Source organism: Epinephelus fuscoguttatus, linkage group LG4 (assembly GCF_011397635.1).
Source record: "Epinephelus fuscoguttatus linkage group LG4, E.fuscoguttatus.final_Chr_v1".
In the NCBI taxonomy this organism is placed as follows: Eukaryota; Metazoa; Chordata; class Actinopteri; order Perciformes; family Serranidae; genus Epinephelus; species Epinephelus fuscoguttatus.
The window spans coordinates 22,256,268-22,282,075 of NC_064755.1; the positions used below are offsets into that span (position 1 = coordinate 22,256,268).

Here is a 25,808-nt window from a genome sequence, read left to right on the forward strand (position 1 = left end):
GTAATCAAGAATAAAATCTGGAGCTGCTCCACTGACAATAAATTGGGAAAGATGTTGATGACTTTGAGAGCTGCTAGAGGAATTTTCTGAGTATACTGAGTCATTTTCTGTTTCACAACTGAGAACACCACAGCAGAATAAAGCTCATTTGAGTGTAAAAAAGAAAACAAACATTGTGGGTGGGTCTATGGAGCAACTCCAGACTTGATGCCCTTTGAGATCCCGAGTTTGAGACTTACTTCTCTGCTTTCTGGCTTTGAGAGAGAGAAGCTGAAGTTCACAAATATTGATCAAACTCTCTCAGGCCATGGACATAACATACTGGAATATTTAATTTGGGTGGTGTTCCGCTTCCAAACTGGTACACAGCAAATCTGACCTGCCCTAAACAACAGGTATGACACAGAACTATTACAAAATGTTTACCGAGGTGTTGAGGGCTGGGCCTTTTTACTGCCATAACTCATCCACACACTGTACTGTTGCAATCAAACCTAGCAGACCTACATGTGGCAACAGCGTGGTGAGGATTCATCAATAGGTGGTACAGCAAAACAAGATTTTGAAATGGGCACACTTCAAAGGTCACTTAAAATCTGGCACAACTGATCCTCACAAACAGTCCCACTGGTTTCTATTTAAGACTTTGTACTGTGAACATAAAGTAAATAGCATCTGCAGCTATATTTCTAATTTAAAAAAGTTTCTGAAAGTCTGTTTCAGATACGAGAGCAACTTTGACAGAGACGACACTGACTGAGAAATGTAACAATCTCAAACTAATTTAATTTTTAAAAATATAACGAAAAGAAACAATTAACAATATCTATCAAAGCACTTAAAACTGAAAAAAACTATTTTTAAAACAGTGTAAACTATTAACCAAGAACTAACAGTCTTTATAAATACTGAGAGTACAATATATTATGAGTATATGAAGTAAATATTGCTTCTTCTTCTTTTTTCAATCAATACAGTGTGAAGAGAGTCGAAGCTGTTATTTATAGGATCTCAGGACCAGGATTATTCACAGCCAGAATCCTGGGCTTTACCTTTCTGCAGGCAAAGAAAAAATAGGGCAGTCAGTCTAGATGCAATGTGACATTTATGATGGAAAATAACAAATGTCTTACATAAAGGTCCAGTGTGTAGGATTTAGGGGCATCTATTGCCAGATATGGTATATAATATTCATGACTATGTTTTCATTAGTTTATAGTCACCTGAAACTGATAATCGTTGTGTTTTTGTTACCTTAGAATGAGCCATTTATATCTACATAAAGCACAGGTCCTCTTCCACACACTCCACCGTGTTGTTCTACAAAAACCCAGAACAGGCAACTCAAACACTGGCTCTAGCTTGGACCATTTGTTGGCCACTGTAGTTCTCATACATGCTTGGCAAACAGGGAAAGTTTTAGTTCTGCAACCTCTCAGCTAGATGACACTAAATCCTACACACTGGACCTTTACGGAAATGTTCTACTGTTACCATTAGCCTCCTGTATTTCTTTGCCAGGTCAACATTGGTGCGTCCAGGCTGGAAGGGGTACGACCACAAGATAGAGTTCCAGGAGAGGCCGTAAGTGTTCACTCCGCTCAGAAGGTAATTTACCTCCTCACGGCTGAAGTCATTCCTCTTCCTTTTCTACGAAGAATAACAGAGAGGCAGAAGAGATTACACAGCTGGACAGAAGACTGTGGATCACAGGACAAATAACGTACACGGATGCACATTTGACATCATTCAGCACATTGCGTTTGCCTTTTCCACCGACACATGGGCTAGTTATTAAAGCTCTAATTATCAGAATAATAAAATATAAAATAGATGCTAGTTTTCAGTTATTTTTCCCTGTTTAAAATCATCTGTTAAACACGCCTATGTGACTGATGTTAATAAGAGCATTCTGGTGGTTTTGCTCACTTCAGCTCATTATCAACACATTGCATAAATTACTCCCAGACATTCTGCACAGCATATCGTACAGTTTTAAATTGATTTCAAGCCCTTAATTGATTTCAACTCATTTCAGTACCCTAATGAACGTGTTGAGACTTGTTTGATGTTGTGTCATTTCTATTTGTGGCAGAGTTACATTATAATTGCATGGTGCTGCAGTCACAAGGATTGTTTTGAAAGTCCTCCTGATGGTGTGTTCAAGGAGGCACGGACATCTGTGTTTCAAGACTCTGCTGCTGACTATCAACTTGTTATGATGATGATGATGATGATGATGATGAAATTCATACTAAGCTTTACAGCCAGTTGCTCACAGTGTATCTCAATTAAAGTTGATTTGAAATTAGAGTTTGAATTAGAGTTGATTTTGAATTAGTTGATTTAATTTCACTGAAATGACACACATTGCCTACAATTGATTTTCTTGTTTCATCAAATACAGGCATACATTCAAACATCTTTTCTGATTTGTACGGTGGATTTGGTCTCACTTTAAATCAATTTTGCATCTCAGTATCACTGTTTGCGGTGTGCAGGCGATGATATATGGGAGCATCTGAGCATAATGATTCACAGGAATTGGGCAAGCTGAAACTGGGAATGGGAAATGACTCTCAAATCCCATCCCTGTTTTTCACTGTACATTCCTCCTTTTATTCCTCAAATATTTTTCCACTTAAACGCACCACAGCACGCAATCATAGCATCAAAAAACAGTTGGAAAACCTGACAGACCATATAATAAATATCAATATATTCTTTTAAACTCTTACAGTGGAACAATGATCCGCGCCAGCCCTCGGCTCGTCGTCAAGAACGCGATTTCCACTATTATTCCCTCCTCTTCTTTCTGTATTTGAAACATGAAACAGTTTGTGTGTGAGAAAGACTCAGAGGTTTCCAGGATGTTGCTGTCTTTTGGGTAACTCATTCTGTTACTTAACAACACATCAACTGGCCCAAGACTTAATATAAGAACAGACAACTTCTCTCTTCTTGCCCTACTCCTCCTTAGAGCAGTGTTACATTATCAGTTATGTTATGTATACAGCTGCCGTACTAACAATAATCCAGGAGAAGAATGACTGAAGTAGAAGGAAAGACAGCATTAAGGCAGATAAAAATATAATTGGAAAGAGATGGGCGTATAAAAACAGCTCAATAGAACAGACAGAGTATGAAAAGGTGGACTGCGCAGTGGAGGAAAAACCAGTTCTAAGTGTGCACTCACACTGAGTTAGCATTGGAAAATGCATTTGGCTGAGAGGTATAAAGATGCAGTAAATCTCAGCATGACAGCAGGGAAAGACTGCACTCCACAACAGTTCCTCTGCGCCCATGTTGCAACACTACAGCAACTTCTCGGCTACAGAATGTCTGAGTAAAAGCATGAGAATTTGCAAAACTAGAAAGCAGGAGGAGGAAAAACTCAACTGCTGGCAAATACAGCCACAGAACATATGAATATATACTTCTCATATACAATACATTGGATGTAACGCAAGTACAGAACAAGCATCATATTGTGGAACAGACTAAAATGCCTCTCCTTTCAACGCCATGTCACTGGCTTAATACAAAAGCATCAGAACACACCCTTTTCAAACTCTCTCTCTCTGTCTCCCTCTCTCAAACACACACGCACACACACATACAGTGCTATACAGAGTGTGAAACAGCTTAATACAGCTGTGCTGCTCTGAACCAGCTCTGGCCTGCACTGTGAGAACACTGGCTGCAGTTCAACATTCCTTCTGCTCTTTGGTTCGTCTGCTGCCAAGAACACACTGCAGAGTATAGCTCCCACCACAGGCGCTCAATCATAACATTCACACACACTTAAAGTAATCTACTGTAAATACGCATATCTGATATCACATAGCTACCTTCGGGAAGACAAGACCTTTTCAGCGGAATCAAGCCTGAACCTGAGAGGAGGAGTGGTGAGATCAATACTTTTAAATATGACAAATACACTGTAAAAGACAACAACAAATGATATGTTGCTGTGTGATGTCACGTACATACCGGTCACTGTCTCATTTTTAGCTCCTCTGCGCATTGGGGTCAAAGTGATGCCTGTGGTGGAAGAAGACACCCAAAATACATACATAACATACATATTGTACATGTGTGTTAGTTCAGTGGTTAGATCTACATAGGCTCATTCCCTACAGTCCTTAGAGACAACGTATGTTAAAGAGCTATATAAAATCCACTTCCTGCATAACTCTTACCATTGTGCTTCTTCCAGTGGTGTTCTGGCAGGCAGCCTCTCCCTGCTCCTTTACGTATGGGAGTTAGGCTGACCTCTTTTATAGTGAAATAGAAATCAGACATTTATAGTAGTAGTTGAAGACAATTGTGTGTATTTCATGCTGAGGATATTAAAGCAGTTATTAAATAATTGATGGGGAAAATAAAAATGAACTGTGCCATAAAAACAGTGTGGAACAACAGCGACATGCATGAGGCATATTTACTGTCTGAAAGGTTCTCTCATATTTAATCAACTCCAGACATGATCTCATGTATTCATTGTAAAAGTTTTTACATGAATCTTGAGGTTCAGAGGAGATGTTACTAGTCTCCACAGTTTACAGATGCAAACTTTAAATGCTGTCAAGCGATTAAAGAATGAGTTAGAGGTATACTACGCAGGATTGTTGGTTACTATTTGTAAACACACTTGCCAGCAAAAATGAAAGTAAAAGCCAACCCCAGATTCATCCCCATTTGGCATTTCGCCTCATAATATTCACGTTTTTTGGCGTTGTGTCTCTTGGATGCCTGCTGCTTTTGGTCTGGCAAATGGTTGCTACCTTTTTATAAAGTCTCGACATCACCTAAGCACTGGGGGTGCTACATGCCCATAAACGTCCCAAGTCCAGGAAAGAAGATGAAAATAAGAAAATACAGGCAGAGGGCAGAGTCTCTGCAGAAGAATACACTGCCACACACTTTTAGTGTGGCATAAGTGATGACTGAAAGGTTTACTTCATTATGAGTCTATATATTGGTTTTTGGGAAAATTCTGTGTAGCATATTTTTAAGCAAAATACCCATAACTCAGCGTGCAGTGTAAATTAGGGGCAAAGTCTGAAGGGTAACCCCACCCAGTTTTTAATATTCTTATATTCTATTTTCTTGCCAAGCGCAGTAATACTCAACCCATGTCACAGCAGCACTTTAGACATATCATAGTGGGTCGGGTCACAAAATGTAGAACTTGAGCACTCATAAAATGTCAAAAAACTGCCAAGACAAAGCTCAGTGGAACATGCACTCCCGTCTAATTATGAGGTTACAAGGTTCATTTATTTGTTATTTTACAACACAGGGTTGCACAATAAAATGCAACTTGAACCCCTTTCACACTACTCACACACAGAGCAGTTATTTTATTATTATTTTATCACTGCACCCACAGGAAATACTGTGGGATAAACATATATGAAACAGCACTGAGCTTCAACAAGTGCTGAGTGGGTGAGTGAGTGAGTGAGTGAGTGAGACACTACAAGACTGGAACCACACTTTTTTAATAAATCGTTGATAAATTTGCTAATTCAAATGTGGACACCTCTTACCTCTCCAGTTTTCCCTACTTCTCTGTGGCTCCGCAGCTAAAACTCCCTCAGAGTCTGGATCTGTGTGCTCCACAGCGTTGCCTTGGTACTCTCTCCCGAACAGAAGGTTGCAGCGACGAGTCCTAAACCGCTCTGTGGCCTCCTGGAGAACCCTGTGCATGTCACAGCTGTGTTGGCAGGAGCCTTGGAGAGACTCAAAATTGCGACTGGTCACTTCCTCAAAAGGCAACACACAACCTATAGGACAGAAAAAACAGGGATGCGAGGAATTCACTTGTGAAAATTGGCTTTAAAATAACCAAACTGATCGATCCTGCAACATTTAGAAACAAAAATATAATAATAGTGATTATTTGTATGGCTTTATTACACAGTCCCAAGTGTCCAATCTAGGCCTGGACATGTAGAGGACAAAGAAACACAAAAGTACTTGAAATAATACATACACATAATAAAATATTACACTGACACAGAACTGAACATGTCTGTATCTACTTTGTTAAAACTTTAAAAATGTACTGCTCACCTCACCTTTATTCTTCACATTAAGGTAAGAAAAAGATTTTCAGACAGACAGCATTACAAAGGCTGACCCATACATTAAGCTCACTTGAACTCTCAGTAACCATTTGATAATACAAGACGGGAAGCATTTCACTGAGTGGCAGCATCATGTTCTCCTACCTGTGCACCGGATAGTAGAGACTGAGTGCTCCTCCTTAGTCATCTCACTGTCCTGCAAATCTTAACACAAAAACATACATTTTTTAAAAAGCATGTTAGAAAATGCACATTTACTGAAAAACAAAAAAAGCTAAGCTAAAGTATGTTACAGTCATGAAGCTATGACTCTTACCTTCTTCATCAGTACATTTCATTTCTGTTGGTACACTGTGTCTCACTGGTGCTGGAGGCATAAACAACTGACTGAACAAAAACAGATGAAAACGTCATTGTGAGAGCTATTATTTCAATAGAGGTTTTTCTCATTAAGAGGTAATCAACACTGAGACTCTACTGACTTGTCTTCTGTGTGAGGCTCTCTGGCTCCCTCTAGTGGTCGCAGATTGGGAGGCATTAGGAATCCAGTACCTTTGCACACTGAACAACACACACTCCCACCACTGGTTTTGAGTTTATTGTCACTCTTCTTCTTGATCACGTTTCTGACAGTTTGAAGTTTATTGTTGTTGCCATCCCTTGTTTCTACATGCTTAACTGTGTTGTTCTGTCTGTATTCTGTGGGAATGGTTTTCATGCTCTCCTGCTGCAGAGGCAAAGGTGATGCTGCAGGGAGAGATGGCATGCCCAGTCCTTCGGTCAGAGTTAATAGATCTGTGTCTTCCTGCTCATCCTCAGCCTCCTAAAAATTTACAAATTTACAAATACAAAAGTGCACATCATGAGTCACCACACTACATGCTGTTTATACTGTGGCCGTGTGTATAAATCCATGTCTGACCTTTGCCTGTTTCCTCTCTAGCAGGTCAATCCTTCGCAGCAACTCTCTGGCTGAGCTCCTGAAGCCTTCCATGTTTATAAGAGGCTCCATATTGTCACCCTCCCTCTGTCTCGCCATTAGACCAGGCACTCCAAGGGACATGGCTTCATGGACAAAGACAAATAAGTAATTATGAGAACTACATATTCTGCATTCAACTCACATGTTGTTTAATCACATATTCTATTTTATTCATTTGATTTAATTTAATTTTGATTTGATAACACTGCTGTAACACCCATATTCCACACAGACAGGCTTAGAGAAGAAATTAACCATGTTCTTTACTGCCTCAAGACCACACTGCTACACTGAGCAGGGTTGGAAATTAACTTTTTTGTCCACCTGCCACTGTGGCTCATGGATTCCAAAACCTACCAGCCACTGAAAAGACTACCACTGTTTTTTTGGCTGGTGAGTGAAGCAAATCTAGCATGCATTTGCATATTTTACCAGCATTTGGCTGGTGGCTGGTGCTAATTTCCAACTCCAACACTGAGCCATTTGATGCTTTCCAATATCTGTTTTTATTTCATATGCAAAAGAAAGAAAACATTTAGGTTATATAATGTTTCAAAAGTAAAATTCACGCTTGCCATTATACATGTCAACACAGAAAGAAGTGATTTTTTGCCATGGCACAAATGAAGCACTTGCATTCCTTGTGTATCAGTGTTAAATAACAATATCAGAGTGGCTTTGAGCCTACAGTGATGACTTACTGGCCTTTTTGCAGGTCTGCAATATGAATGTAGCAGCCTTCCGAACCTCCTCACTTGTATCCTCTGTGAGGAGGGTTATGATGAGGGGAAGGCCTCCACACTGCACCAACTGGGACTGGTGCTCCTCTACAGACAGGAAGAAACACACAGTTGTAAAAAAAAAAAAGACACGAATAGCATAAATATCCAAGCTGTACTCTCAAGGGAAGGAAAACTGTTGAGGAATAGTGGCTGAAATTCTCTGAAATGTTCAAAATATAAAGTGGAAACACAATCCAAGACCACCAGCACGACTGTGCAGTCTTACCAGAGGTCTCGGTGCAGTGGCCCAGGGTGAGTAAAACTGAGAGCCTGTCCTCTGGGTCCAGGTGTGGGCTCACCAGCAGGGAGAAGAGGTGAGAAACCACACCATACTGAGCCAGACCCGAAGCCAGAGAAGCTAGAAAGAATAGACTGTTAATGGAAACGGACACACTTTTTATTTGTCTGAGTGAACCGTTAACATATATGTATATGTGTTTTTGAGAGTGATACTCACAGTTCTCTGTGATGCAAGCGGACAAGGTCTTGGATATTGTGACAGAAAGCTGGCAAGACAAAAAGCTTGTGCCTGCTGCAGAAGCCAGGCGAACCAGTGAAAGAGTGAGAGTATCCAGACCCCCTGAGGCGGAAAAACTCTCCTGAACACAGGCTGCAATAACAAAAAAAAAGTGATGAGCATTTAATTATTTGGATTTTAGCATCCAGATGTTTGAATGTTTTACGTAAAAATAAAAAATTCAAAAAGTTTAGCACAAGCTATTCTGCCCCTTTCACTTACAGTTGTTGGCCACTGTCATTGCTATGAAGGAACATATGGGCTGAAAAATCTCAGTTCGTGGCATATCAATCTGCTGAAGCCAGACTTTAATTATGGGAAAGGCTGATACACAAATACGCTGACCATCCTCTGGAAGACAAGAGACGCAACTAAGAAAAACAGTTTTCGCTCTTAATCCAGATAGAGACTTGACTTTCTTGACTACTTGAAAGTAATTTCCTGAATGTCAAGAGCATCAATGTTTTACATATTAACTGTTGAGTATAGAGCACAAATACACAGATGACATTACCATTCTGAGGGTTGTTGACACATCCACAGAGAGCACTAGACACAGATGCCCAAAGTTGGTAGGTTTGAGTAGCATTAGCTGCTCTCAAAGAAGCCTCTGTGCAGAGAGGGGAAGTGGTCCTGCAAAAATGTATACAGTACTATTAAACTTATACGTGTGTGCTTATATGACAGGTTATTTCATACAATTTTTGTCAAGCCTATGTAAACTTGGCATGACAGATGACTGCTGTTTAGAATTGCAAAGTACCTAAAGAGGTCCAGTAGAATATCCAGACAGCCAGTGGTTTGGCTTAAAGTCTGTCCTGATTCTGCAATAGCAAACAGACACGTGAGAGCTACTACTGAACATTTTGTTCCACATATATAAAATGGCTTTCATAACTAAACAAATAACATGTCATGCGAAGTGACAGAAAAAACATCACATCAATGAGACAACTGATCGTGTAGCTTGAACTCATGATGTCAGTTGAGTAGCCTTGATCTTACTATTGTTCGCTACCAACACAGACAGTAAATAGACAGACACTCTCTTCTGTGTCACTGGGATGTCTTCTTTTATCATCATATCAGCAAGGTCTTCAAATGTCTCCTTTCTGCACAGAGAATTCTTGCAATACACTAAAGGAAGGAAAGATAAATAGTATATTATCAATATATAAAACTGCCATTTACTCTAAAACAACTTACACTTGAAAATAACACATTACACCAATACAGTGACGTTATTTACATATGACGACTGTACATAGGTTTGCTGTATACCTAAATAAATTACACATATGCTATATATGTCATGACAAGGTGACAAAGTTATCCTATGTGTGTCATTAGCTGCGTTCAGTATTCCATAATCTACAGAAAAATGAAAAATAATAACATAAACAAAGTACAGTGTTTTCCATTTATCTATTATTTGTTTGTGCCCATCTTTCTCATTGATATTTACCACTTAATAACCTGTTTGGGGGCAATTTCCTGCCTGTAAACCTGAAAATTTTCAAACTTACAAGTTGAAAATAACCAACTTAATGCATCCATAGTTTTGGTCCCTGTAAGTCTGGACTGTCTCATTTGGGGACAACGTGCATATTCATTCTAGACTTAAACTGCTGCAAAGGACATGACTTCTTTTGGACTGCATCCTTCACAAGATACGCCCCTGAATTGGGATTCAGCAGCTATCACACATGTACACACACACACACACACACACACACACACACACACACACACACACGCTTACCATTGGCCTCGGCTAACGTGCCAAGCGTAAAGAGTGCAGTCTCTTTAACATCTGAGCGAACAATACTGGATTTGGAGAGGTTGTACACAAATGCCACTCCTCCCATTTCCCGCAACAGGTCCACATTATCCTCTGAAATAATGGAAATTTAAAGTGAAACAGGCAGTGGAAATCTATCATCAAATGTATCAATGTGTTATGCTGAATATGTAAACGCATCACTGACTTCAATTATTAGAATGTAAGTTGTTAGTCAGCGAGACGTGACCAGTGTGATAGGGCTGTAGGAGATGGTAAGTGTGTGCAGGAGATGGTTAAAGGCGTGGACATAGTGTGTTTTTGTCATTGATGATTCACATTTACCTCTACTTTCACAAATTGAGTGAATGGTGAGAAGAGCTTGTTTCTGTAGATCAGGACATTTCATCTGAAACTTCAGACACTCAAGCAGCAAACTGAGATCTGTCCTTACAGCTGAAAGCAGAATAATGAAATCAACAAGGCCACGTTATTAATAGACATTTTAAAATGTGTATTACATTACCCAGACGCATCTACAAACACATAACGTTGAACAAAATGTTCACATCTGGAGTTGGCATCAGTGACACTTACTATTTCGGCTGTTGCTGCAGGCCCCTGTCTTATCCATTTTACTCTTGCAATGACTCAGTAGTTTAGAGGCCTTTTACAGTGCTTACATGCCACAAAGAGACAGTATGGCCAACTCAAAATTACAAGAATAGTATTACGTTATTTTGCGGTAACAATGGGACATGCTATGTTAGTACTCGCTAGCTAGCCGGCTTAGCTAACAAAAATTCAAACTACGGTTAGCTTCGGCAAAGCCAGCCGCTTCGTCAGAGTTCGGTTTTTCTTCAAAGTAATGTCCGGACATTTGCTTCAGGAGTATTAACGTTAAGTTATAACATCTCTAGTCCTCGCTGAACAAAGGTTAGGGTAGGCTAAGGTGAGAAAACAAGATGTTAAAGTTAGTCATGTTTGCTAAACTGCGTTTGTCTCTCAACCGGTGGCACATCACGTTACCATGGTAACAAACGGGGTGTGGCCCATAGACTGATGGATTTAGGTACAAGTGATGGACTTGTAATATTAGGTGTGTGTCTGAGTATACACCATGATTTAGCTGAAATCCAGCAAACATATACCATGTAGCAATTGCTAACTTAACTTTCCAGTGTGTTGTAGTCAGTTAATTACCAAATAGACACAAAATGAGCACCTGCAATTCCGCAGTATTTCCCAAGTATGACGCTAACGGAACAAAACTTACATTGAAAAGTAATAAAACTAACTTGAAACCGAAATATCGCCTTAAAACTTACAATTTTATTCTAAAATTACATTAACTGACGATACGACCTGTTAGGTCAAGCGCTGTGTCTAAAACAAAGATCGTCTATTGTACTTCTTTTCCTACAATGTTTTTCACACACTTTCCTTTTCCCCCCAAATGCGTCCAGCAAGAACTACAACAGTGCGTCAGATGTCAACGTCACACGTCCTTACCTATGGCTGTCATGTATAGAGTTTGTCGAGGGACATCGCTTCATTCGTAATTTCACAAAGTTTGTAAGTATTAAATCCATTAAGTGTTTATTCAGCGTGATGTTGAATGTATGAACCAAATAAATCTGTGTCCATTTAGCTCAACTAAAGGTTTTGAGATGACTATAGTCGCCTCATACGTTAAACGTTAGCGAAGCTAGCCAGCTAACCTAGCAAGCTAACTTAGCGTTTTATATGTTGATAACTTTAATGTTACCCAGCTAGCTTGCACATATTAACGCCACTTAAATGTGATAGCGAGAAGTCTGCTGCTCTATATCGGCATACGGTCATAACAACTTGAGTATGGTTTTAGTTTTAGTTTTAAGCAGGCTAACAGAACATCTCACTCGCTTGCTATCTTTTTTACAGTGACTTAGCTGCTTGGTTATATTCATAACAGTCGTGTTGGTATCCAGGGTGTCTACAGGTTCTTAAAATGTCTTGATATGTCTAATATGTATTACGTTTTCTTTTTATATGAAATACATTCAACCTAAACTTACCCAATTGTTGTCATTACTGTTCATTTTGAACTGACATTAGTGCGTTTACTTGGAAAGAGCACGTACACATGTGTCACACACACACACACACACACACACACACACACACACACACACACAGATATTTGTATACTATGTATTTCCATTGCAGGTTTGGTCTTAAATTTCATATAAGATGGTATAACAAGGTTTTTAAAAGTGTTTAATTTAACTTAATTGTATCTGCAACACTCTGATCACCATACATAACTAATTTCATTTTTCCTTTGACACAGACATTTGGGTGAATAAGTAATACAACACCATACCAACAGTGTTGCATCAATAGAGATGTCTGGACGTGTGTGCGCCAGCATCCTTCAAAGAGCTTCAAGCTACACATTAACACTTTCCTCTGCTGCCGTACTCCAGGTTTGAACCCTGATTGACTTCTTGATCAAGTATTTGATTATTATTTTCAGTTTTATTTACTGTATATCCCATTCTAATGCTGGCATCAATCTTTTTTTTCTTCATACAGTATTCCAACGTTGTAGCATTTTCGTCTTCTCAGCCTCGACCAGCCCACCAATGTCATTTCTCATCCTGGGCTACCTCCAGACCAGACCAGCTCTGCTTTACTGGTGAGGAGTCAGGAAATTGGTCTCAAAGTGGGCAGCGCCACCTTTCAACTCGTCAGGACCTAGACTTCCAGCTTAGCCAGGTCCAAATCAACAGTATTCTACGATCCAATGAGCAGGTAATGGAAGTCCCTGAAAGTAGACCTATCTGAAAAGACTTGATCAATATAAAAACACACAGTGGCCAAGCATGTCTCTGAGGTCATAGTAGGGTAAATGGACTAGTTTTTCAGTCTAATTAGATAGGTAAGTATTACATGTAGAATATCTTTGAAGTTTTTGAGTAACCCCGTACATCTGCGTGTATGTGCATGTGTGTCTCAGACTGTGAGTGTGCCAGAATTTGATGGCAGGGGACTCAGTGCTGTCAAAAAGTTTGAGAGCAACCAGCTGGCTGCTAACACACCTAATGAGGACCGTCGCAGTGCAGCCACCTGCTTACAGGTATGCATTTTCTCCCCTCTGTCTGTAATCCAATCCATCTCCCCACTTCTCTCCCTCTTCTTGTAAGAATTAATGTAATTATTCTTATCCTTTACAGTCTAGGGGTATGCTCTTCGGAGTGTTTGACGGCCATGGGGGCTGGGCATGTGCCCAGGCCGTCAGTGAGCGTCTGCTGTACTACATTGCTGTAGCAATGATGTCAAAGCAGAGCCTGGAGGAGCTTGAGAAATGCATGGAGCATGGCAGACCTGTTCCTCCAATCCTGCAGTGGCACAAACACCATTCAGACTTTAATTACCGTGAATCTGCTTCCCTGTACATCGACCACCTCAGAGTCTTCTGGCAAGAATTACTGGACAGTGGAGAACACGGTGAAGGCATGATGTAGGTACAAAGATATGGGGTAATCCCCTGCGCCTATATTGTACATTGCAGGAGCTAGGTGCACATGAAAATATGCATAGTAAATCACAAACGGGTCTGTAAGTGTAATCAGTGTAATGGCAAATTATTTCCTTCTCCTCCTTTTCTAGTCCTGTGGATGCAATGGACCGTGCTTTTAAACGACTTGACGCTGACATCTCCTTGGAGGCTCAAGTCCCTCTTTCCAATGACCTGATGAAAAGCACAGCTATCCAGGTAATAAGATAAAACTTTTATTTTTTTACTGTTTTATGCTGCTTCAGTGTATTTAACTTCACACAGTGATGATACCCACACATCATCATCTGTCCAGGTTGCGTTTTCTGGTTGCACTGCCTGTGTGGCTTATGTTGGCACAGAAGGGATCCACGTGGCTAATGCTGGTGACTGCCGAGCAGTAGTAGGGGTGCTGGAGGAGGACGGTTCATGGAGCGCTTTGCCCCTTTCCCAGGACCACAACTCACAGAACCAAGCTGAGATGGAGCGGATCAAGGCCCAGCACCCGCCCTCGGAGAGAGACACAGTGGTCACAGATGACAGGCTGCTTGGGGTGGGAGTTCTTCATTGGCATAACACCTAACAAACACTTAACAATGAATTGACTGCTGAATTTTAATAATAAGTCACTAGTCCTAAACTTTCATTATCGTGCTGTCAGGTTCTGATGCCCCTGCGTGCATTCGGTGACGTACGATTCAAGTGGAGCCTTGAGTTGCAGCAGAGCATTTTAAGCAGCCTGGAATCCGGAGTGGACCTGGACTCTCTCAACCTGTACCAGTACACTCCACCTAACTACCTAACTCCGCCCTATCTGGATGTGTCACCTGAGATAACCTATCACAAGCTTAGACCTCAGGACCGCTTCCTGATCCTCGGAACTGATGGACTGTGGGATGAACTAGGGAGCGAGGAAGCTGTACGACTCATTGGAGAGCATCTGAGTGGGATTCACCTACAGGTGTGTGTGTTGAATGAAAAGCTGCCTTTCCATCAACACTTTTGAGTATAGTAAACTTAAAACCTGCACATAACCAGTACAGACATGTTACCAGATTGCAATAGTCGTTTTCACTGCTCCATCCAGGTCTCATTGTATTTCCTTTTCACTGGTGCTACAGCAGAACATCTGCACCTTCCTGATTGTCCACAGACGGGGGTTGCAGGCTTACATTTTCAGAACAAAAAAGAGCGTTTGGACCTAAGAGTCTCTGTCAAATCAGTGACCTATGTAAAATTAGTGCATTGAGTCCTATATGAGCCTATATCAAAGCCTATGTGAGTGATGATTCTCTTTACGAGTCAGCTGACTGCAGTGTCTCTAGCTTCACCTTTTAGGTCCTGTTTATATGACGATTTCAACTGAAAACGGTAAACTTTAGTTGAGTTTTGGCCGATCGTTTACACAACAGAGGTGTTTTGGGGTGCCTGAAAACGAACATGCCGTGGTGTTGCTTTGCAAATTTACACTGCCACCCATTGGCCTGGCATGCATACTACAGCGTTTCCAGTAGATTTTGCGGCTCTGTGTGAACGGGGATCGTTTCAATAACGTTGTCATATAAATGCAGAAGTTTTTTAAAACGCAAATGACAGACTTTTCCGTTTTTAGAGAAACCGTTGTCGTCTAAACAGGGCCTTAGTTTGGATTAGTGTGCTAGGTAGCTTAACAGAGGGGTAATGAAAAAACGGGACGGTATGTAGCAGTTCCTGGTACCATCCACAACTTTTGATGCTGGAAAAGCAAAAATAAACGCTCTAATGTGTATCGAATTTAACTCAACTCAACCGAACCGGACTGCTTGGTGGAAACAAGGCGTAAATGACATGTATTGTTATTCTCCTGATTGACAGCAACAGCAGTTTTCAACCTAACCCTTAGAGTTTTATCCTGAAACCTTATCCTGTTCTTATTTTTTCCAGGCTCCTGTCTCTCCATCAGAGAGGCAGATGAAATTGGGCCAAATCCATGAACTCTTGCTGAAGCGCCGGGCCCGTGCCTCCCCCGCTTTGGACACCAACTCTGCCACACACCTCATCAGACATGCTCTTGGCACTGGGGAGTATGGAGAACTGTGCCAAGAGAGACTGTCCTCTCTGCTGGCTTTGCCAGAGGACCTGGCTAGGATGTACAGGGACGATATCACAGCTACTGTAGTGTATCTAAACTCTGATCTGGCCAGACATCAACAAAGCTAACAGAGGGGTTTTTTTTTTTTACTACGGCTGGACGAGATTTAAAAAGAAACACAGTATTCAGCTCTGTTCATCTCATTGCAAACATTTCCCCAAGGCTGTCATTTTCTGGATGTTTTGGGATGATCATCACAACCTGTTACACACATTGATTTATAAATATTTATAAATAAAAGGGCAGTTTTCAGTGTTTTATTATGTGAAAGTACACAAGTACATGGAAGGAACCACTGTTTCATAAACTTAACACGTGTTACACATTCATAGTATTTATCAGGTCAAAATTCAGACTTTGTGAAGGAAAGCTTTTGATCATTTAATGTATTCATGATGGACTTTTTATAGATATCACCTGAGTTGCATGTTGAATGTTGGCAGTTAAAATGCTACAGTATAATGAAGACACTCACTTTGTTCCTTGTCTGGAATTGTGTTTCTACTTCCCTTGCAAACTGTGCTTTGGACAATCTATCTGTGACGTGACTGTTTACATGACCCAAGTGTAAGCTCTGAAGTATCGTTTTAACATTGTGTAAATGTACTGTCTCCAGTGTGGCTGTAAGATGTATTTATGTCGACACTCCACTCAGTGAGAGCAAAGGTGCAAATACTTCATAATAAACAATTGAGAAATAATTTGGTTTGGCTTGTGTGTTTTTAATCACAGAGACATTTGGATTGAAAAGTGAATGAAATAAAATTACATACAGAGCCCACCATACAGAACATTTTGAGTTTGACACTTAAAGCTGTGTGAGAAACAGAGTTTTCAAAATAAACTGCAAGTGCTGAGTGTCACAGGAGTCAATCTGATCTTCAAGTGTTATGTAAACATTAGTACTCACAGGAAGCAGCATTATTACACTGAACTGACAGTGACAGTGGAGTCCATAAACACACCTGCCTGTGTGACACTGCCCGAGGTCACCTCTAGCTTCTTTGTTTTTTTTCACCAGCGTTTCACTGATAAAATCAAACTACTCAGCATCATTATGAGCAAGGAGCAATGATTAGTGTAGCCACAGGCCACTAATAGGACAAATAGTGACGCTGAGTCTGGAAGAAGATTTAACTGAATGAGGAACTCTGACGGTCTTTGGTGAAAGCCACAAACTTTGCAGGCTGCCATTTCAACAAAGCAGCAGATCCAGTCCAGTGACGACGGAGGAAGAACCTGTGGAGTTTTAACAGTAAAAGAGAAGACAAAGAACAGCAGGATTTTTGGGATGCTCTTTTTGCTGTGCCAGGTCCAGGTGAGAGTTAGCTGGAGTCATTATATTCTTCAGTCATTAATTATTGGGGTGTCTGGCTCACTACAGCTTGTATATTTATTGCTTTGCCAACCTATACTGTGTCATTTTTATATTTAGAGTGTTTATTTTTGTCACTATACATATACATAAGTATTATGAATTAGTTAACATATATATTTAAAATCTTAAGTAAATATATTTGTTTATATTGAGTTTTTCTGTGTTTTTAAAGTGCAGTAGGCCTATAAACAAAATTCTAATTATTTAAAGGTCCCATATTTTAAAAAGTCAGATTTTCATGTCTTCTTTTTTTGTAAATATAATGCAGGTATAGGTTCCATATAAATACTGTGACAGTATCAAAATGCTCAGTCCACAGAGAAATGCACACACTGTGTTTTCAGAAACTGTGCCTTAAAACAAATTGCTAGAACTTCAGTAAAGTTATGATGTCACAGGTCTATGGACCTCGTCAGACTTGAAATATAAACATTTTAAATGGGTTCCTGTTGGAATGCTAAATAATGGATGGAGCCACTGGTTTGTGGACTGCTGTTTTGAGGCCAAGATTTTGGCATTTTGGTCGTCGCCATCTTGGTTTTCGGAAGCCAGAAGTGACCATATCTTGACAAGACAGTGGAGCTGTGGAGGAGTGAGGGGTTGATCTGCTCATACACTGTGGCGATGCTTCAAAGACAACATGTCAGTCAAGCAGCCAGCTCTTAAATATGTGTAAATTTGGGCCTTAATGAAATGTAAACTGGTGAATTATAATTTAAAGAGTTTGCACCAGACTCTAAACCTGTTTATTTCTGCTATGCGGTTTGGCGTCTTAACATGGGGAGTCTTAGGGGATTTTCTCTCTTTTGGAGCAAGCCTTAAGTGGTCATTTGATGATCATAAGTTTTAGACACTTCTGCATTTGCTTGATTTTTCCGGGGGTTGCTGCTTGAGCGTGTGTGACTGACATCAGCTGACAGGAAGTAAACATGGACCCAAGCTGTTGCTTAGCAATGCAATTCCAGTTAAACATCCTGTAAAGACAGGGAGTGCTGTTACTGCCATTCCCCCTCAATGACAATGTAGAGAAACCAAAAGTACAGATGTAGGCGACATAGAAACGCTGACCAATCACAGCAGACTGGGCTTTTTCGGAATGGAGTCTCTAAAAGACAGGCACTTAAATGGTTTCAGACAGAAGGTGAATAGAGGCATATTCAGTCAGACATTAAAGCATGTAAACTTGTAGACACCAAAAATACAAGTATAAACCTGAAAATGACAATAACTTAACATTTACACCCTACTACACCAAAACAGTATTTTACCCCCATAAGACGATGTCTGAATAATGTTTGTTCCTCAGTGTTTGGCCCTCCTGGCCGCAGCAGGAAGTCAGCCATGCTGCTCCTCGAATGATGAAATCCCAAGAGGCAAAAATCTAGAGGTAAATTTAGAGGTTATTTTACAGTCTTAAACTTTATCGATTAGTCTGCAATGATATATCTGACTTGACATTGTGAGCTCTGATTCAAACAGACCAACTCAGACATGAGCCTCGAGCCACTCCCCACCATTGAGTTTCCACACGTTTCAGGAGGTTTGAAACGGATGAAGAGGGAGTGGGTTATTCCAGCAATTAACGTTCCAGAGAATGAGCGGGGTGCATATCCCAAATCCGTGGTGAAGGTAACAAGAGAAGTACTAAGCGAATAGTTTTGAATGCAGTTTCACTAAATGTCTTTGCTGCCCTGAGATAATCTGTGTTTTTGTAGATCAAGTCAAGCAACCAGGAAAGGGTGGCGATAACCTACAAGATCACTGGACCCGGGGCTGATCAGCCTCCTGAGGGTGTTTTTACTATCGATAGGCGATCTGGGGTGCTGTATGTGACCCAGCCACTGGACAGGGAGAAGACTGCCAAATACACTGTGAGTTAAGCAAAGCATAATCTCAATTTTTACAGCTAATCCCATAACTACGTGTTTATCTTTAAGCACAGTTACTATATAATATACATGATGTGTGTTACAGCTATGGGCCCATGCACTGGTTGAGGACATCAAGGCTGAGGAGCCCATGGAGCTTGTTATCAATGTCATTGACCAGAATGACAACGCTCCAAAATTCACTCAGAACCCTTTCTATGGCAAAGTGAGCGAAAGCGCTGACGCTGGTGAGAGAATGCTTCAGCAAACTTTACTTAGTAAAATGTGAATTTCATGTCCTAATATTGTATTATCTTTAACAGGTGACTCCATCATGAAGGCAACAGCAGAGGACAAAGACGACCCACGGACAAACAATGCTATATTAAGGTATAAGATAAAGGATCAGGTGCCCAATGAGGGCATGTTCGACATAAACCCAGTGAGTGGACTGATCAGTGTGGCGGCAGGCGGACTGGACAGAGAGGTAATAAAATACTACTACTACTTGTCTATTTGCAAGACTTTCTAATTCCTCATTTCCATTGTTACTCACCCTCACCCTCAATCCTGTGTCAGACCCAGCCAGAGTACAAGCTGATCATTCAAACTGCTGATATGGAGGGAGAGGGGCTAACAGCCACCTGCACTGTTATCATTACTGTTACCGATGCCAACGATAATGCTCCGCAGTTCACCGCCACATCTGTGAGTTAAATATGTCCCTTCATAATAATGTTGAGATAAGTTTAATCTGTAAATGCATGTAGTAGAGTTTCATGTTTCTTCCCAGCTATCTGCATCAGTCCCTGAGAATAAAGTTGGAGTGGAGGTAATAAGACTCGAGGTCACTGACAAGGATGAGTTAGGATCTCCAAATGCCAACAGCAAATACTCAATAATCAAAGGCAACGAGGGGGGAGAGTTCAGCATCATCACAGGCGCCAATAAAATGGAGGGAATCCTCAAAACAGCAAAGGTTGGGACACACCTGTCTGTTTTTCATTCTGTAGGTCATGTTGTTTTACTCAGCAGTACTTCATTGTTCTGTCCTTGCTCTCCATCTCTTCCAAGGTGCTGGATTTTGAGAGCACTCCTGTCTTAACTCTGTTGGTGGTGGCGACGAATGAGGTGCCATTTTCGGGACAGGTGTCAACCTCGACGGCCACAGTCACTGTCACAGTCGTGGACGAGAACGAGCCTCCTGTTTTCATTCCAGCAGAAGTCCATGTACGCATCTCAGAAGATGCGGAAACAGGGAGTTCTGTGGCCGACCTCAGAGCGAAGGACCCAGACACAGCCAGGAAACAGAGCGTCAGGTAGGAATAAGTGGGGTTCACAAGGGCTGAGCTTTGCTTTAAAATACTGTCCTTTATTTGTCTTCATCTTTGCTGGTGTGGTAGTCAGGAAAAATTAGAATGCAGCAAGCAAAGTCCAACATGGACTGAAGCATTTGCACTTTCGCACTCTATTTACTTTTGTGCTTGTGCCTTTTGTTGTTTTAATTTTGATGATTACTCCTCACAGCTCATGAAAATCAAAAATCCACTATCTCAGAATATTAGTATATTGCACAAGACCAATCAAAAAAAAAGAATTTATGATACAGAAATGTCAACCTTCTGAAAAGTATGGTCATTTTGCACTCAATACTTGGTCGAGACTCCTATTGCACGAATTACTGCATCAATGCTGCATGACATGGAGGCCATCAGCCCATGGCACTGCTGGGGTTCAGGTCAGGCTAGTTGGTTGGCCAATCAAGCACAGCAACACCATGGTTAGCAAACCAGTTACGAGTAGTTTTGGCACTGTGGGCAGGTGCCAAGTCCTGCTGGAAAAGGAAATCAGCATCTCCTCCTCATAAAGCTTGTCAGCAGACAGAAGCATCAAGTGCTCTAAAATCTCTGGGACCTTGCTTTCTAATTTTCTGTTTTAGTTCTGATCAGGTTGTGTCTCTTGTTTTTTTCAGATATAAACTACACAATGACACTGCCAGGTGGCTGAGAGTTGATAAAGACTCCGGATCAATCAAAGTTCAAAGCAACATGGACAGGGAATCAAACTTTGTCAAAGGCAGCAAATATACCGTCCTAGTTTTGGCTTATGACAATGGTAAATGTTTACTTTTGGTCTTACTTTTGGTCAACACTGTTACTACCTTCTATCCCATCTGCCAAACCATAATCCTGCCATGTCCTTCTCTTCTCATTCTGCTAGACACTGTCCCGGCTACAGGGACAGGAACTCTGGTCGTGAGTTTGTTAGACGTTAATGATCATCTACCCGTGATCAAGCAGAGGAAAGCCAGTCTATGCAGTCGTGACCCTTTACCTGCCCTGCTGGATATAGTGGACCTAGATGGACCTGGTCATGCTGGACCGTTTATGGTGGAGCTTCAAGGAGAGCACAGGATTAACTGGACTGTTAGCGCTAACGCCACAAGTAAGAGACATTGTTGACGACATACATACAAACATAATGTAGAAGTGGTCATTGAAATCACAGCTACTAATCTACTAATCTACAGTGACATGCAAGAGGAAGTAAAACTCTTACATATTTACTCAAAACTCAAAGCAAGTCCTGCTCAAATGTAATTCTGCGTCTTTTGTCCCCTTGCAGGCAACGTGGCCGCCCTGGCCCCCAAACGAGAATTGTCGCCCGGAGACTATCATGTGCTGATGCGTATCTACGATGTTGGCATGCTCTACCAAGACAGCACACTGAACATCGAGGTGTGCCAGTGTCAAGGGGCTGTCTCTACCTGTTTCATCCCACATTCTGAGCCCCGTGATCTGGACGTTTCTTCTCTCACAACTTCAGTTCTGGCAGTAATTTTTTGTCTTCTGTGTATGTAGCAAGTCTTTTGTATTCACCTGATGTCCTAGCTTTGTTTTGGTTCATTTGTTTCACCTTCAGTTGCTCAGATTTTTCTGTTGATTGCAGTACTGTTCTTGCTGCTGCTGTTTCTGAGAATAAGGAGGAGCTCGGTGAAGGATGTCCCTCTTCTCAAAGAAGTACCCAGAGACCATGTTGTCTACTATAATGAGGAGGGAGGAGGTGAAGAGGACCAGGTAGGAGCAGGAGATTTTAATGCATCTGTCCATTAAGGTGTCTTGTTAGGTTCCCTGATTGTCAGGAAAACAAAGGCAGGCAGACTAGACAGAAGAATCGCTGCATGATTACAGCACCAAAGCAACGCAGACAATCTGGTAAAGGGATGAATGTTGACTGGAAGTGTGCAGGAAGTTGAGTGATCTAATGATTAACAGTGCTGGGAAATTTACTGAGGGCAGTTGTTTGGTGGAAGAGGAACAATCAGTTGTGGAATGACAGGAGATACCATATTAGCGATGCAACGTGACGCAGATAAAACAGACGAAGCAGAGGATAAGTCAAATGGAATCATGATACACGCTGCAAACGTGCTGTGGTATAGATCACATTACACAACCCCCTGCTGCCTTCTGTGAAACTGAAGCCCTGAGTCATGCTACAGTCAGAAACACATGTTCCTATGGCTGCTCTAAAGTATTTATATTAGGGCTGTTTCAGTGGGAAGTTATTAGCAAATGATTGAAGGTCTGTTCCCCTTTTTTTGTTCTTTAGGAGTATGACTTGAGCCAGCTCCACAGAGGGCTTGATAATCGTCCTGAAGTCTTCTGCACTGATGTGTTTCCTACTGTCCAGAGTCGGCCGCACTACCGCCTACAACTCCAAGCCAACGAAGAGATTGGGACATTCATTGAGGATGTGAGATATGTTGAATTTTATACAAGAATATGTTTGGTACATACAAGTAAAACAAGCTATATAATATATCAGTGCATTATTGTACTGTCACCAGCCACTTTCAGGTACAGGTTAACTGCGCGTTAACACAAATAGCTAATCAGCCAATCACATGGCAGTGGCTCAATGCATTTAGACATTTAGACATGTAGACATGGTCAAGACGACCTGCTGAAGTTCAAACCGAGCATCAGAATGGGTGACTGTGGAGGGGAATGGCCTCCACAGTCACCAGATCTCAATCCAATAGAGCACCTTTGAGATGTAGTGGAACGGGAGATTGTCATCATGGATGTGCAGCCGACAATCTGCAGCAACTGCGTGATGCTATCATGTCAATATGAACCAAAATCTCTGAGGAATGTTTCCAGCACCTTGTTGAATCTATGCCACCAAGCATTAAGGCAGTTCTGAAGGCGAAAGAGGATTTAACCAGGTACTAGCAAGGTGTACCTAATAAAGTGGCCGGTGAGTGTATGTTTGTGTGTGCTATAACTCAGTATGTGATATGTTTCCTTGGTCTCCCCCTGTAGAACTTGCACGCTGCAGACAGTGACCCTACAGCTCCACCTTATGACTGTCTTTTGGTGTTTGACTATGAGGGTGTTGGCTCAGATGCGGGTTCACTCAGTTCACTCAACTCCTCAGACTCAGATGAGGAGCAGGACTTTCCGAGCCTGGCCCTCTGGGGACCACGTTTCAGAAGGTTGGCTGACCTGTACACAGGCGGGATAGACGAGGACGATGACACAGAAACACTGCCAGGAAAAACAGAATGGGTCTGACATGCTCCTGTGACCTGTGTATTAATAGACCTTCCAAATTTGTGTCCATCTGCCGAAGGTCCTCCAAGTGCTGTGTGACCTCTTTCTGCTGCCTTCTTGGACTCTTTTCAGACTAGTGCTGTGGACTGAGATGCTCATACTCTGTTCATTAGTCATTCTTGGCCTTCCTGGCTTTTTCATCGCACTGGATGAAATCTGTAGGTAAACAATTACATTAACAAACTAAATGATATTTAAAAGTATTCATGTACCAGGCTTACTGAATATCAAATGTTCCACACATGATTGTCTCCATGATGTCATATTAGTGTTACATTTACTTTATGCCAAAATCTGATTACACAAACAAAAGTAAACATTGTTTACTCTGATGATAATGAGCAACAGCTTCAGTCACTAACTGTACTGGAATGCTAAGTCATGACTTAAAAAAATTGGACAATATTTGAAGTGATGGAGTTGGGACTTGTGTGTGTATAGCAGGCTTACTGCATTGGCAGGCCTGTGGTGGAGCTCATAGTTACAGGGCACTTACATCAGACTCCATCAGACTAAAACTTGACATAGAATAATGCAATGACACCATTATTTTGTTATTTTTCATAAAAAGTCATGGGTTGGTGTGAAGGCCGCTGACAGGCTGATTTGACTCATATCTCTAAAAAAAACCCCTATGAATCATTTATTCATTCATTATCTGTCACTGCTTACTTAAGTCAGGGTTGTCAGGGGTGGCTGGCTGGAGCCTATCCTTATGGACATTGGGTGAGGTGCAGGGTACATCCTGCATAGGTCACCAGACTATTGCAGGTCTGACACATAGAGACAGACAACCATTCACGCTCACATTCAAACCTATGGGCAATTTAGAGTCACCAATTAACCCAACCTGCATGCTTTTCAACTGTGGGAGGAAGCTGGAGAACCTGCAGAAAGCCCACACTGACCTGGGTTTGAACCCACAACTCTCTTGCTGTGAGGTGACAGTGCTAACCACTGTGGCATCATGCTACCCCATCACCAATCACTATAGCTTGCATTCTGAGCATACTCTTTTCTTTATCAGCATATTATCCAGGGAGTTCCTCAAGGTTCGATCATAGGTCCTCTCCCATTCTGTTTTCATGCTCCTACTTGCATGGACACACACCTGCTTACATCTCTGAACTGCTCATCCCCCATTCCACCTCCTGACCCATCAGATATGGTGACCAATCGCTGCTGTCCATTCCATGTACCCAGTTAAAAACTAAAGGCGATCGAGCATTTTCTGTTGTTGGTCCTAAACTGTGAAATAATCTCCCACTTAAAGTAAGATCTTCCCCGTCTATTGACATATTTAAAACCCATCTCAAGACCTATCCCTTTTCTTTACCCTTTTAATTATCATTAATATGACACACCTGACCACACTGCGTAACAAATGTTTTTTCTATGTTTTATTTTGTTGTCTGTGCAATGCTTTTTGATATATGATGTTGTGAAATATTGTCAAAATGTTACCGACATATGCTATTTATTTTATTTGATCATTCCTGTGTTGTTTTTTTACTTACAACAGTAGATGAAACACTGATCCTGTGTGCTGTAGTTTTAAATGTAGATGGATTTGAGGGCCTCAAGACTCTGGAGGATGTTCTTCATGGCAGAAAAATAACTCTTATGTGTGTGTGTATTTTCTTAATAATCCTGTTTTGTTTTATTTTCACATACTTTTATATGATATCTTATCCATATTATGTTTACCCTCATAACATCTTATTGTGTGTTTTTAACATTATCCTGTGATCTGTTGCTCGTATCTGTCATATTTTCTTATTATAAATATAATTTTTCCTTCTGCCTTTTAATCTTTAAAAGAGAGTGTGTTTAAGTTTTGCGTCATATTTATTTGGCATCTTGGGGAAGTTTGCATATTGTATAAACTATTATGATTCTTGTACTACAAGGATGTGAGGGTTAGGATGTGTATTTATGAGTGGATAATATGGTCAGAACACAAAGTATAATTCTAACCTGTCTCTAAAATAAAACCAGTCCTCTGATGTCACAGTGACCTTTGCCTACAGATCTGATAAGCTCTTTAGTCATGGCCAATGATCTCCCTGAATCACCTCCTCAAGGGTGGACTTCAACCATTCATTATCATACAAC

The 25,808-nt window shown here is 41.1% G+C and overlaps 3 protein-coding genes across 5 annotated transcripts; 2 read left to right on the top strand and 1 right to left on the bottom strand.

Moving 5' to 3' along the window:
- Positions 1 to 405: 405 nt before the first annotated feature.
- terb1 (telomere repeat binding bouquet formation protein 1) lies at positions 406 to 11,690 on the bottom strand. 3 transcript variants are annotated; one of them, XM_049574715.1, is made up of 21 exons: positions 10,754 to 11,682; positions 10,502 to 10,612; positions 10,139 to 10,270; positions 9,382 to 9,513; positions 9,140 to 9,200; positions 8,891 to 9,009; positions 8,599 to 8,727; positions 8,317 to 8,469; positions 8,086 to 8,217; positions 7,779 to 7,904; positions 7,018 to 7,160; positions 6,578 to 6,918; positions 6,412 to 6,482; positions 6,240 to 6,299; positions 5,556 to 5,792; positions 4,203 to 4,277; positions 3,994 to 4,044; positions 3,852 to 3,893; positions 2,739 to 2,815; positions 1,495 to 1,650; positions 409 to 1,056 (listed from the first exon to the last, which is right to left on the bottom strand). In XM_049574715.1, the coding sequence occupies exons 1-21, from the start codon at positions 10,788 to 10,790 to the stop codon at positions 1,024 to 1,026; spliced, it is 2,418 nt and encodes an 805-aa protein (XP_049430672.1). In that variant the 5' UTR covers positions 10,791 to 11,682; the 3' UTR covers positions 409 to 1,023. The 3 variants fall into 3 exon arrangements, with proteins under 3 accessions (XP_049430670.1, XP_049430669.1, XP_049430672.1); XM_049574712.1 differs by having other exon boundaries at positions 407 to 1,056; positions 8,086 to 8,469; positions 10,754 to 11,687; XM_049574713.1 differs by lacking the exon at positions 3,852 to 3,893 and having other exon boundaries at positions 406 to 1,056; positions 8,086 to 8,469; positions 10,754 to 11,690.
- pdp2 (putative pyruvate dehydrogenase phosphatase isoenzyme 2) lies at positions 11,623 to 16,520 on the top strand. Its single transcript, XM_049574716.1, has 9 exons — positions 11,623 to 11,731; positions 12,489 to 12,624; positions 12,734 to 12,952; positions 13,158 to 13,277; positions 13,375 to 13,661; positions 13,811 to 13,916; positions 14,014 to 14,250; positions 14,359 to 14,658; positions 15,621 to 16,520. The coding sequence occupies exons 2-9, from the start codon at positions 12,544 to 12,546 to the stop codon at positions 15,894 to 15,896; spliced, it is 1,626 nt and encodes a 541-aa protein (XP_049430673.1). The 5' UTR covers positions 11,623 to 11,731; positions 12,489 to 12,543; the 3' UTR covers positions 15,897 to 16,520.
- Positions 16,521 to 16,843: 323 nt separating this feature from the next.
- Positions 16,844 to 25,710, top strand: LOC125888031 (B-cadherin-like). Its single transcript, XM_049575199.1, has 15 exons — positions 16,844 to 17,146; positions 18,513 to 18,593; positions 18,686 to 18,835; positions 18,922 to 19,077; positions 19,181 to 19,322; positions 19,398 to 19,561; positions 19,654 to 19,782; positions 19,868 to 20,053; positions 20,149 to 20,393; positions 21,047 to 21,189; positions 21,295 to 21,519; positions 21,700 to 21,927; positions 22,024 to 22,151; positions 22,687 to 22,830; positions 23,403 to 25,710. Exons 1-15 carry the CDS (start codon positions 17,120 to 17,122, stop codon positions 23,652 to 23,654), a joined length of 2,400 nt encoding a protein of 799 aa, XP_049431156.1. The 5' UTR covers positions 16,844 to 17,119; the 3' UTR covers positions 23,655 to 25,710.
- The last annotated feature ends 98 nt before the right edge of the window (positions 25,711 to 25,808 follow it).

Bases quoted from the DNA above. Each gene is read 5' to 3' on its own strand.
- LOC125888031 (XM_049575199.1), top strand. From the start codon at position 17,120: ATGCTCTTTTTGCTGTGCCAGGTCCAG. The intron at 20,054-20,148 runs GTTGGGACACAC...ATCTCTTCCAAG, and splicing joins GAATCCTCAAAACAGCAAAG to GTGCTGGATTTTGAGAGCAC. The intron at 21,520-21,699 runs GTAAGAGACATT...GTCCCCTTGCAG, and splicing joins TGTTAGCGCTAACGCCACAA to GCAACGTGGCCGCCCTGGCC.
- terb1 (XM_049574712.1), bottom strand. From the start codon at position 10,790: ATGGATAAGACAGGGGCCTGCAGCAACAGCCGAAATA. The intron at 6,483-6,577 runs GTCAGTAGAGTC...GTTTTTGTTCAG, and splicing joins GAGCCTCACACAGAAGACAA to TCAGTTGTTTATGCCTCCAG. The intron at 2,816-3,851 runs GTAGCTATGTGA...TTTCAAATACAG, and splicing joins AAGGTCTTGTCTTCCCGAAG to AAAGAAGAGGAGGGAATAAT.
- pdp2 (XM_049574716.1), top strand. From the start codon at position 12,544: ATGTCTGGACGTGTGTGCGCCAGCATCCTTCAAAGAGCTTCAAGCTAC. The intron at 13,917-14,013 runs GTAATAAGATAA...TCATCTGTCCAG, and splicing joins TGAAAAGCACAGCTATCCAG to GTTGCGTTTTCTGGTTGCAC. The intron at 14,251-14,358 runs GTGGGAGTTCTT...TCGTGCTGTCAG, and splicing joins CAGATGACAGGCTGCTTGGG to GTTCTGATGCCCCTGCGTGC.